The sequence below is a fragment of the Dryas octopetala genome, chromosome 3, assembly GCF_963921425.1.
Source record: "Dryas octopetala chromosome 3, drDryOcto1.1, whole genome shotgun sequence".
In the NCBI taxonomy this organism is placed as follows: Eukaryota; Viridiplantae; Streptophyta; class Magnoliopsida; order Rosales; family Rosaceae; genus Dryas; species Dryas octopetala.
The window spans coordinates 13,136,135-13,149,606 of NC_141368.1; the positions used below are offsets into that span (position 1 = coordinate 13,136,135).

Genomic DNA, 13,472 nt, shown 5'->3' on the forward strand with positions numbered 1-13,472 from the left:
CGTGGGCTGGTTTAACACTTCAAAAATAAAAAATAGTTGGACCTTTTTAACACAATTGAGTAAAATATTTTTTGGCCAGAATTGAGTAAATTATTTAATTAAGATAAAATTGAAGATAGACTAATCAATTCTCAATCATCAACAATCCACGGTATATGATATATCCAATATTTTGGGAGATATAGAATAATCAAGGTAAAATATTATGACTCAATAAATCATTTAATCACGCCATATTCGAGTTTAGAAAATTCGAACGAATAATCGTGTGTTGACTCAATTAGCATATCAAATATTGTCACTCTCTTTCTTGTCAGAAAGTAACAAACTAGGTGTGCAGACAAGTAGACAACCCCAATACTCCATGGTACAGGGGAGATCAGCATTTCCAAAAGAGCCATTCAATTTGGATGCAAGAGAGAGAAAAGGAGCGTGTGCGAGATAATATTCGCATTAATATTGACAAACCCATTTTTATTCTCACATTCCATAGACTATGGTAGCTCTTGCTTCCTCTCAGCTTCTTCAGCATCACCACCTCTTCTCTCATGGCCACTTCCCCAAAACCCATTTGCAGAAAACTCCAATTCATAGACACAACCTCAGTAAACTAGGCTCTACCTCTCATACCAGGATGTCCATTTCATCAAATCCTCACACACCTGATGGGTATGCCTTTTATATTCTTGCACATGAGGCTGCTGGTTTCAACCTTATTTTTATTTAGTACAAATATAGACTGTGAATTGACAATTGTTTGTTATCAGAATTTGTTCTGCAAAAGATATTCTTGTACTCTCGTTTTTCTTCAGGCAATTTGATTCGTACCCATCATCATAGAAATGGTTAAATTTGTATGTATCAGTTTGTGTCTCAGTGTTCATTGTATTTCATGGGCATATACTATGGATGGTTGATGATTCAAATGATAAATGTTGAGGACAAGAATGCACATTTAGAAAGCATTGCAATCCTTATTCATAATTTGTGAACATTTCGTTTTCTTTTTCTTCTTCTGGCTGTTTTGGGGAATAAGGGGCCGAAGACTTGACTTTTTTGCATCTTTAGATTAGGTAAAAGTTGATATTTGAATGAACTAGTTTCTTTTTTTGGCCTGAATATTTGAATGAATTAGTTTGAATTCCAATATTAAGAAATCAAATTTTTGTGACAATGGCTTTGTTCGTATGCATTTCATGGTTTATCAAAACTGCTTCCTTAAAAAAACTAACAATTAAAAGAAACTTCTTTTTACTCTTTTGGCAGTCATTGTCAAGTTCTTAACTGAGCAGGCTGCATCAACTTTTTCAGGGTGCCTCACATGCCTTATTTACTAATCATAGACATCGTTGGATGTATAGATGTCATTGAGTAATTTAACTTTCCCTTGGCAAAAATGAGTCCTGACAATCAACATTAGTGGATTGTGCTCTTTCAGACTTTGCATTTGGGACTAAGACAATCTTGACCTCAAATTTATTTGCATAATGATGACTTAGAAATTGTCTGTCTGTTTATCTTGTTATCCAGCTATACTTTGCAAAATTACACAAAAGCAACAATGACAGTTGCGTATACGGTACACCCTGAGAATAGAGAAAAGTTTGAGTGGAACAAAAGATCAAAAGGTCATTATGATCTTTGTGAACACTGTGATGATTTTCTGCATCCTTATTTTTTCCTTAAGCCTCTCATGATATTAGATCTTCTATGTACAATATTCATAAATATATTAGAGATACTTGTGCATGGATTTTTGTCCAACTGTCAACACAATTGACAAGAAAGTTCATGACTACTTTTTGAGCAGTTTAAAATTTTGACCTGTAAGATATCTTAACGGAAAGGTCCATTTATTATTAGTCCAAACAATTGTGCTCCATCAAGCCCAACCATTAGTCCTGTAACAACATCTTGTTTTCTTTTTCTTTATATTTTCATTTTTTGTTCTTCTATTGCTGGCCTTAATCACCTCCCATTATGTGATGGCAGCAAATGTTCTCTAGCTGTTCTCGATCCTCTTGAAGCAATTCTATTTGATATTGATGGAACATTGTGTGATTCAGATCCCCTCCATTATTATGCTTTTCGTGAACTACTTCAAGAAGTAGAATTCTCTCTCTCTCTCTCTCTCTCTCTCTCTCTCTCTCTCTCTCTCTCTCTCTCTCTCTCTCATTTTTAGCATCTTCTAAGACTCACACATTAGTGTACCTCAGGTAGGTTTTAATGGTGGGGTTCCTATCACTGAGGAATTCTTCATTCAGAATATAAGTGGAATGCATAATGAGGATCTTTGTGGTATCCTCTTTCCTGATTGGGATCTCGAAAGAGCAAGAAAATTTTTCGACGATAAGGAAGACATATTCCGAAGGTAAGTTCAAGAAACTGTCAGGAAACTGTATACTTGATTTCGTATATGTTGGTTTTACATGCTTTGGTATAACTATGGAGAGGAGAGTTATACTTCTGTCATGAACGGAAGGAGTTTTAGATAAAATGATACCAACTTACTTAGTTTTGGAATTTCCATTTTTCTTTTATATACTCAAAGATTTCATCTCTGGCGAAACAAATGCTTCATCCATTTTATTTTCTCTTATCCAAGGAGACCCATTCTGAACCTGATTTACTGAGTGATATGTGCAGATTGGCATCTGAAAAATTAGAGCCTGTTAAGGGCCTACATGAGTTGTGCAAATGGATTGAAAATCAAGGCTTGAAACGGGCTGCAGTAACAAATGCTCCAAGACCAAATGGCGAGCTATTGATATCAACATTGGACCTCTTGAATTTCTTTGAAATTCTTGTTATCGGAAACGAATGCAATCGAGCAAAACCATTTCCTGACCCTTACTTGCAGGCTCTCCAAGCACTTGAAGTGTCACACAAGCATGCTTTTGTCTTTGAGGTTTGGCTCTCAGAACTGTGTGCTTTAGCATTAAGAATAATATTCTCGACTAAAATTTCGATATACCTTGTGTTTTTGCTTGTTAAGGACTCGGTTTCAGGAGTGAAAGCTGGAGTAGCAGCTGGAATGCCAGTAGTGGGTGTAGGCCGAAGGAACCCTGAAACAATGTTGCTAGATGCTGGAGCCTCCTTCGTTATAAAAGATTTTTGTGACCCAAAATTGTGGGAAGCACTGAAAGAGTTGGAGAGGAAGGCAGAGTAACAACAACAGCTACAACTTAAAATGAGAATATCCTATAATAGTAATAATACAGGAGCTAAAGCTGTTAACTAAAATGATGTGGTATCCACATTTCACAGTAAGTTTCTAGTTAAATAGCCATTTTATACTTCTGTTCTTGTACAGTATTCAGGCATTTAATGATTATTCTTTGATGGCTCATCAATAAAAGCTTATTGTTTCTCAAAAGAATCATTTTGAAATTGAGGTGAAGACATTTTCATGTTCGGATAAATGAAATTTTATGGTGTTATGGCCTAAACATTTCTTCCGAGTTTGACCACAACATGCCTTGCCGTATGTGGTGACGAGGTTTCCGACCTTTGGCGTAAGCGCAAGTGTGCCACTAATCGGCTTGGAATAGCCGATTAGAAAAAGTAAAAATTTGATGCGAGAGTAAAAACAAAATTTAAAGCGCCAAACTAAATATCTAAATTCTAACTAATGATTGTGCAATAGGAAAAGGAATGGAAAACCTATCTAGATTCTTTTCTTGCCTAAGATTAAGTAGGACTTTGAATATAAACAACCAAGAAAATAAATAACAGAGCAAATATTTGATTGAAAAGTAATGAAAGATGACATTAATTTTGAATTGGTACTTAGAGAAAATTCAATCTTAATAGAGCAACAAAGGAAATGCATAGGAAAACTATGAAGAAAATATTAAAAACGGCTAAGAAGTTGACGACAATATAAAAGGAAATTGATATAAAAAGAGCTTTAAAAGACTAAAAATGTTGAGAGCTTGATAGCAGAAAAAGTTGCTGGGTTGGTTTGATTTTGTCCTTTTTTTGGAGGGGTTGTGTGTGTTGGAGAGGGTCTTTGGTAATTGCCTTGTGAGCTTTCTTTTATAGTAGTTTAATTACTTTGCCTCCAAGGTTTTCAACAAGATGTAGCCACATGTTTGGCCAATATGATTTTCACTTTAGTAGTGAACAGTTGTCCATAAACTGGATTGTACTTTAGTGTTGGACAGTTGTCCATGAACTTAAGCTGAGCTTTGAATGAGTTGGGTTACTTATAGATTTTCAAGATGTCCAGCCGAGAGCTTCACTATGGCTAGTCAAAGATATATCAACTATGCTTGGTTGAAGGCCTTCAATTTCTTCAGCTACACAACCCTCGGCAAAGAACCAAGAGGCTAATAGCATCACTCATGCATACAAGCTAGACACTCATCATTATTTTTGTCTCATCCTCCATTTGTTAATTAAAAGATCATGCCAATAATAACCATAATCTCTTAATTATTTTAAGAGCAAAATATCTATATTTATAAATATAGGTGTTAAAAGGGGTATAAACATATGGTACGATCATTGGTCAAAAAAAAAAAAACATATGGTACGATCAATTTTTGGGTATTTCAAAGATGCCAGTAACAAGAATCGTTTTTTTTTTTTTTTTTATTCTGATTCTTTCCCTGTAAATTCAAACAAGCACAAGGATGTAAATTCTCGTCTCCTTTGAATTGCACACTCGTAAGGTGTATGACTTGTAATCCACTCCTGCTTATAGGTACAAGGTAAACATTTTAGCATCAAAAAGATAATCCGTTGTCATAAAAGATAAAAAGAAAAAAAAAAATTCGCATGCTCTTCTTTTGCAACAACCGTCTACTTGGTTGGACCAATCTTGCACCCTTGTCACATTTTGCAAACACAATTAAAATACAAACAGAAAAAAAAAAAAAAATCATATTGGGGAGAAAAAGAAGAGGGTATATAAAAAGTAAAGCAAGATTAATCTGATATATTATATAACGAGTACAAACATAGGTTCTATAGATGTACAGAAGATTTAAAACATTTGTTACACTAATCATCATCACCACTTTGACTCTTTGTGTAAAGCTCAATTCTTAAATATTGATTTTCTTATTAAATTTAATTGTATACTGACTATTTTTTTAACTAATGTTTGAGGTGATCGGATTTTCCAAATTGTATACAATCATAAGTTGACTGAAAGTATAATACACATTTTCGAAAATGTAAGAAATCAAAGTCTATTGGTTCTATCGCATGAGTCAATCCAAAAGTACATTGAATAGAAAAGTTCTGGTAAATCATTACATTAGTATTTAGGTTCAGAGGTTCAGGGGGTTTTAAAAATAAAAATTAGGCTTTGAAAATATCTTGTTCTTAAATCAAAAGAGATTACAATAAATTAGCAATAGTTGCAGTTTTTTGCAAATGTAAATGTGGAAAAAGCAATTACTTAAAAGTAGTAAAAAATAAGATACAAAATATATGGATTCAAGTGAACCCACTCTTAACCAAAAAAAAAATAAAGGCAATATTAATCAATTAAATACAAAAGAAAAATAAATTCTATTACACATGACCATACAGATCTTTGTTCGGCCAACAAGCCCCATATCCATAAACATCAAGTATCCAAATAATATGGTGAGATTTGATTGGTTAAGTGGTATTTGATTTAATTTACTTAAGTTGCACCCCTGTCTCACCGAGCCCATGAAACAGAATCAATCTCATCCCTAGCTGCCTTGTATAATGCAAGCCTTTTAGCACACTGTTGCCTCCTCTCCATCAATGCTGGGTCTTCATCAAGCAGCTGGCCAAGCTGCTTACCCTGAAACCACAAGCCAAAGCAACTATTAACCATGACCAGAAGGGCAACATAGCTATACCAGTCCAAACCAATCAAACACATTGCACTCATAAAGGTAAATATACAGTTGACTAGGCAGTCATCTCAACACCTATAATTGAAAGTGCATTCACCAAAAATGGGGGGAGAGAGAGAGAGAGAGAGAGAGAGAAAAAAAAAAAGTACCTCTCTCTTCCCTATTTGTATATAGAAGTGATTTAGCAACGACATTTTGGCCTCCCTGACTTGACAATGAACGACAGCCTTGGGAATTGTGTTCCTTAGTGTCTCAGACACCATTCCCACATAAGATGATACGTTTGACCCTATCCTCCGAAAGTGGCCTTCTGAGTACCGGTCCACAGCGACTGCGGTAGGGGTACTGTTGGTAGCTGGGTTTCCTCCTTTCCCCATCTCCACCTCCTGGGGAAGTCTCCGAAAGAATTCCACAGTCAAATATGAAGATTCCATGTCCACTAATCGAACAGCTGTCTTCTTACTATCTTCACGGAACCTTTCCAAGGCTTCATTAGAAGCCGCAGCTATTTCAGCTTGCAGACTCGGAAAGCGCTTCAATTCCTATAGTCATGAACATCAAAATCCATCCCCTTTCTCATTGAAAGGACACTTGGAAAGCTGTATAACTATCAAAAAAATTCCCTTTACCTGAGTTTCTGCTAATGACTTCCTCACAAGTTCTTTCAAGACAAAGTGGACCTATGGAATGGACTTTTGGTCAGTCAAAGATGCAAAAATTTATCAAACGTTCTTGACAATTAGATAAATTTTAAAATACATTTGTGACAAAACCTGATTACTGGAGAGTGCAGAAATCAGGATAACTTACAGCATCTACGGAAGCTTCAGCTGGCCCTCTAAAATAATTCAGTGATCCCTCGATTAGGCGGCGGTAACCTTGCTCTGGGGCAATCAAGTGCGGCTGATAACCATCAGCCTCTGAAACCACTTTCCTTACATTCTGCATAGAAAGATGTCGATCAAATGGAAGCTTCCTCAATGCAGCAGGCAGCTGGTTGTCAAAGACACCATAAATCCGATCACCTCCAGGCCGCCTAAGATGACAAAATGAATTACAAAGATATCATTGGACCGTAGTATTGTAGGCATTTTTGGTCAAAAGAAATCAGCCAATTCAGTTGTGGATAATGAACCTTTAACAATCAATTTTCTGATTGATGAATAAAAGAAACAATGAATGCACATTGTGTCCATCTAATAAGACAAATTTTTACCATTAGCATGTCCCTGTGAAGCAGCGTATTATGCAATTTGTATACTAAGTAACACTATTCAGCTAGCAACCAAGGATAGCACTCAAAATTATCTGGGTTCCAGCAGGGAAGGAATGTGTCAAAAACTGTCAAAACCAATCCAAAGCCATTAACCTAGGGTATCCAAGTACTTAACTACTTACAAATTGTCAAACCCTGGCTGTCCAAAATTCTGTACCCACCAAACCAGTTATTATTAACAAAGCATACCACATTAGATATAGATCAGCAGCATTGAGTTGTCCAGCATACTAGATTAGATTTAGGTCACCCGCATATATACATGACTCACATCTCAAGTGAGTCCAGAAGTCATTACTTATGCTAGGGATATTGAGAAGTAAAAAGACAACGAATAAGTCAACATACTAACGTGATAAATCCCCTAGCATATCACGGTATAAAATCAACTCAACACTACATGATTTACAAATGCTCCAACCAATAACCAACTTGGATGAAAAATGGTAAGATTTTAGATCCATACAAATTTTCCATCTGAAAAATTAAATTCGAAATACATTGATGAGACGATATATAAAATTTATTAATAAATCTTACCCTCCATCTAGATGCTCCTTGAAAATCCGGTCAAATGCACGACAAAGTTCCAGGATTGTGTATAATTGAGCCTAAAATACAAACTCTTGGTTACAAAATTATGATTTCCCAAAGATCATCTAATTTATGGTCAGGTGTAGAAGATAAAGACAACTCACCCCAGCATCAACGGCAATAGGCCTACCAAGATGGTCCATCTCCGATTCAAGTTCCTCAATGCTTTTGTTAATCAAAGATGTGATACTTGGTATACGAGCCCTAATTACAGTCTCCAAATGCTATAAACAAGATGAAACCATCAAAATGATACCCTATTTCAAGGAACAATACATTTTCAATTGCAACAAAGATACTCATATTCATACCTTTGATAGAACTTTTGCAAGATACTCTGAACCCATTTTATTTGCTAAGTGACCATAGTCAGGACTGGTTGCAAAGTACTCACGCTCCTTGCGCCTCGCAACAATCATGTCAACATTTTTATTAATATCTGCTTGGGAACGGTTCACAATTCCAACCCAAGGATGTTGCAAGCGATAAGATCTTCCTTCAATAACCTTTGGGGACAAACATGTAAGAGAGAATTAAAATTACATTATAAACTATTTCCTTGTTTCAGATAAAAATCTTTATAAAAAACCATGAGTGCAAAGGGCATCGAGCATAGGAAAATGTAAAGAAAACCAAAGTAGAGTTTTATGGATCACTTCCATTAAAAACCAATACATGGCTTCAATATGATTAAAGACTTCTGTAGTTTGAATGCAAATGTAACTTGCTAAAACGGTAAAACCCTTATCCCAACAATTTGGGAAGTTTTTATACAATCAAATACAAAGCTTGCTCACCGAAAAACCATTTACATAAGAGTGTGCTCTATGAACACAGAGAGAGAGAGAGAGAGATCATACATCCAATGCATTAGTTCCTTTATCCATCAAATCAAGCTTTGTCAACACCCCAAATGTCCGTTCACCTGTGCAAGTTAAAAACAGAATTGCGTAAGAAGAGAATTACATATAGGACAATTCAAAAAGGAGGGAAATGGATACAATCATTAGTAAAAAGAGCATACCCGCTGGATCCACTTCCCTAGCAAGTTTGATAGCATCAGATGTAGCTATATCTTGGTTGGCTGGAGATATTGCTAGTATGATGCTATTAGGCTACAATAAGCACAAACTCATCAATTAGAGCACAACTGATGTTCATTATAGAAAAAAAAAATTATTCATCATATAATGGCTGGAGAGAAAATACTAATGGCACCAAAAAAAAAACTTGACGAAAAATTACAGATGATAAGATAGAGAATAGAAATGATTTCATGACAAGCCATCTTAATGTCAGATCATTTTTTTTTTCCTTTCAAAGGGTACAGTAATCGATGAATTAAGAATATGTACTAACTACACTGAAAGTGAAATGAAAAGGTAACATTGATTGAATTTAGGCAAAATGATTAAAAGTGAAGGGCATGACTAGTACAGCATTGCACAAGGCAATTTGGAAGTGACATAGAGGAACAAGATTCAATTACTTGCTCTACCAAATCTAATCCCAAACAGAAAAAATTAAGTTGTGTAATCAACGATAATTACAACATATTCAATCATCCCATTTGGCATCAAGATTGGTGTGCATTTGCCAATAAGTCAGTCCATAACTCCCATGAATGTGCATGCCTGTATGTATGTGTTTGTGTGTGTTTATCACTTCACAATGATTCATTACCTTCTCAACATAAGATCGAACCATGTTTTCAATATCTTCGACAATACTTTCAGGCTGGCCCTCTGCAAAGAATAACTGTCTCTGTTGATGACTGACAAATAAAATCACATCATGCAAAAAAGCAAGTTCAATATATAATTAGCAGTGGAAATAAAACATACCAACAGCAACTTTCGTCAAACCAGGTAAATCAATGAGGGTTAAGTTGACAACTGCCAAATGAAGGAGATCAAGAATTAGAGTACGGATAAGAACTACAAGAACTGATAATGTAAAATGAAACTCCAATATTCCTCTCTTAATTGTGCCATAAAAGAGCACAAAGAGGAACCTGAAAAAATGAAATACTAATGGGAGAGGGGGGAAAAATTAAATAACTAATAACTAAAAGTTATCCAAGGAGTGACAGAACTAGATCACTTAATATGCAAAGATTAAAGCGAAGAATTGACAAATATATTTTCCTCCCGACTTAAAACATAAAATTGTTCCCTTAGGAATGCTATAGCCTCAAAACTAGACAAATGAATATCTTGTTTTTATTATGGTCTTAGGGGTGTATACATCAAATAATCATCTGAGCAAACTACAATGACCAATTATTGCTAGGAACCACAACTAAGCATAAGCACAAAGGATGGCAATCACAGTATAGTTTTAACTTGCAAGAACTTACACACACACACGCGTATACACACACAAAAGAGTTATATTAAATGCTGGAAGGCTTTAAAAATTCTACAGATCGTTGCTTGGATGACAAGGGTTCCAGGGAGCTGATTATTCAAAATTTAAAGAGTAAATAAACAAGAAAATAGTAACACACCATTCGGGGAGTAGATACTGAGATGGATAGGAACAGGAGATATCATTTTTGACTTTCCTGTTATTCTATCAGTTTCATCCTGAATTTCCTTTCGAACCATAGCTGCACAAAGACCGAAATAGATCAGTTTGGGCGAACATTATCTCGCAACAAAGCAATAAACAATGTCATAAGGAACGTTTCTAATATCTCTAAACAAATGTTGCAACTGTCAACTCACAACAGCAAAGTTCCATATCAGGAGCAAGTGACATTGGTTACTATTCAAGAACAAAAAGTAATGATAAGTTGAAGGAAAAAAAAAAAGCTCCTAGACTAACGAACTGAAAGATGAATTCAAATTTTCATTTAAAAAAAATTTCAAAATGTAAGTGTAATGTGAAGCTATTTCCCCCATATTACCAGATTCACAGGTTGCTTCTACCTAAACCCCTAATAAACGGAGCACTGAAGGTGGGTCAACTCTAAACTGTATACTCACTGACTATACCTCAAATTTTCAGCTCTAATATAAGGTGATCAACTAGAGAACTATTTTTTGAAAACAACAAAAAAAACAAGAACTGGAGAACTATTTTGACCTGAACTATTACTTACATATCATAAAGGTAATGTCACTAACTGTGGTCAAAACTTATGAACATAACAAAAAAATGACTTTCTTTTAATGATGTGAAGGAGAACAACTCAGTTATTTATATCGAATCTATCATTTACCAGCTAAAATGATCAATCTTACAGCTATATAATAGAAATATACAATACACGTACATTTTTAAAGGAAACATATAAGGTAGGTAATTTACAGACCAAAATCAGTGAATCTTCTCTTGGGTATGTGAAGGAACTCAGCATACTCCTGGGTTCCTTCGTCTGTCTTATGGAGCTGCAACACCAAAGGCCGCCTCGTCACAATCCCTGCAATTATAAGAAAAACAACACCATGAAAAATCGAATACCATGAAAGAAAAAGCAACACTCTGAGTAAATTCAAAGTTTTGAATTAACCTGATCCTCTGGGAAGAAAGTCACGCCCAACAATGCTCTCCAGAACCGAAGACTTCCCCGAACTCTGTTCTCATTCCGAAAATTACCCACAAGTTCAAAAAGAAAAAAGGGAAAAAAAATCAGTTCCACTTTGCCTCTTAAACAAAAATCCATGCTTTTCTCTCTAACAGCAATTTTACTCTTTTTAGTCTCTCTTTGAAAGAGAAAAAACTGCACTTTCATCTTCATCACCAAAACTTTGAATCAAATCTCTACCAAACAAATCTTATCCTTTCTCATTTTCTCAGACCAAATACTGAATCAAATTCACATAAATCGATATAGAAACAGTTAAAGGCGGCGTATTCAGGATGGGAAACGCAGACCTGGCCACCGACAACAGCAACAGAGGGCAGAGCTTCCCACAAGGAAGAGAAAGTATTATCATCACCACCATAGTCACCGAGCACAGTACACGCCCTCTGTATCCGATTCACCAACCCAATCAAGCTTTCCATCGTCGTCATCTCAGCTCTCTCTCTCTCTAGCTCTCCAATTCAAAACCCTAATTTCACTTCCTCGTTAAGAAATGAAGAAAGAGATGAAAGAATACAAAGAAGAAGCAGCAGCAGCAGCAGAGCTTGACTTGGAACAGACGCGATATAATTAATAATTCTCTACGGTCAAATCTCGATTCGGTTCTCTGCTTTTTTTCTTTCTATGAGTTTCGGACAAGCGTCAAGAGACGCGGGGTTGAATGATATAATGCGCCGGTGCGCACCGTTGGGAATAATCTAGAGGGGGCGGTGGGGTCCAGATGGGTCCTCAGCGACACCGTTTAAAATTTTGAAATTTCAAATTTCTTCGGGGAGTGAGTTAGTTAGTGGGTCCCAGTTGGTGCGACGAAATTAGAATCTTGTGTGTGTTTGGCGGCTGGGGGGGGTTGGACTTGGATGGTTCAGTCGCCACGGAACGGTAGCTGATCAGAGATACATGGGCCGGCTGTTTTTTTTTTTTTTTTTTAGGATTAACTTAAAAATTCTATTTGTTGATGTGAACAATTTTAAATTTTTAACGTGACAATTGAGGTGCATTGTGTCGGAAGTCGGAACAGAAACAAAACCCACGTTTTGAACCATCTACTTATTAAAATCCGAAATAAAAAATGTTTTAATTAATGAAAAAAATAAATTACATTTTAGTACTTTATATTATTTTAAGTTAGTATCTCAATTTTGAAAATTTGTAAAAAAGTACTTCAATTTTTATTTGTGTCAAAAATATACTTCCGTTAAGTTTTCTGTTAGTGAAAATATTATCTACTAACATGTCAAGGGTATTTTTATCTTTTCACACATGTAAAAATAATTAATATTTTGAAAACTTTTTTTTTTGCCAATATATTTTTAAAAACTTTGAATAAAAAAAAAAAACTGATCTTCTTCATGAATAACATGAGCCTTTTGTGTGGAACTCTTGCCTCCATTTTACTATTGCTCATGCTTGTCCCGGCTTTTGGGTGGTTGTTCCTCGTCTTCTGGACCATTTCTTTTATGAGCGTTGTGGTCAAGTCCTACCACTTCTTGAAAATAGTGTATGCAACTGCAGTTTGCAGCACTTGTTCATGCCCTTAACATATTTAGAAATCTGAAATTCTACTACTCCAAGGAGGAACACTTAAGAATAAAGACAATGTGTTCAATAAGTCATTTTTATATCTTGTTTAATAAGCGTTTTTGAAATTCTACCATAAAAATCTTATTTAATAAGGTCATCCACAGTGGTGAGAGTGAGAGTGTGAGTAAGATATGGCCTGAAAAGTGATTTTTTGGCCTAAAAAGTGATTTTTTGTTTCTGAGAGTGAGAGTGATATGTGCTGAAGCTACAGTGGTGCTGAGAGTAAGAGCTGAGAGTAATGTAATTGTATATAATTAAATTAAGCCTAAGTTAAATTAAGTTATAGTTAAGTTATAATTTATAGCTTAAATATTTATAAAAATTATATCATTAGTTTTATTTTAAAGAGATCTTTAATATAAGGTCAATATTGACTATATTTGAATTTATAATTTTATTACCTAAAATATAAATTCTCTATTTTGTCTCCACCAATACCTTTATTTTAATATCTTTATTTCATTTCACCAACATAAAACAAGAAAACAATACATTTATTTCATTTCACCAACATAAAACAAAAAAATTTAAGACAAACATAAACAAACACAAATAAACATAAACAAATAAAACAAAAAACAAACAT

General features: G+C 35.0%; 2 protein-coding genes across 2 annotated transcripts; one reads left to right on the forward strand and one right to left on the reverse strand.

Annotated features, from left to right (window-relative positions):
* Window positions 1-355: 355 nt before the first annotated feature.
* Window positions 356-3,390, forward strand: LOC147291070 (haloacid dehalogenase-like hydrolase domain-containing protein Sgpp). The gene is made up of 5 exons (XM_086234919.1): window positions 356-669; window positions 1,993-2,107; window positions 2,217-2,371; window positions 2,647-2,908; window positions 2,996-3,390. The coding sequence occupies exons 1-5, from the start codon at window positions 497-499 to the stop codon at window positions 3,167-3,169; spliced, it is 879 nt and encodes a 292-aa protein (XP_086091045.1). The 5' UTR covers window positions 356-496; the 3' UTR covers window positions 3,170-3,390.
* Window positions 3,391-5,392: 2,002 nt separating this feature from the next.
* Window positions 5,393-11,940, reverse strand: LOC147291071 (phragmoplastin DRP1E). The gene is made up of 15 exons (XM_086235185.1): window positions 11,596-11,940; window positions 11,231-11,294; window positions 11,033-11,140; window positions 10,223-10,324; window positions 9,558-9,608; window positions 9,397-9,458; window positions 8,738-8,828; window positions 8,574-8,638; window positions 8,025-8,219; window positions 7,818-7,937; window positions 7,660-7,730; window positions 6,654-6,879; window positions 6,473-6,523; window positions 5,993-6,385; window positions 5,393-5,788 (listed from the first exon to the last, which is right to left on the reverse strand). Exons 1-15 carry the CDS (start codon window positions 11,734-11,736, stop codon window positions 5,660-5,662), a joined length of 1,869 nt encoding a protein of 622 aa, XP_086091311.1. The 5' UTR covers window positions 11,737-11,940; the 3' UTR covers window positions 5,393-5,659.
* Window positions 11,941-13,472: the final 1,532 nt, after the last annotated feature.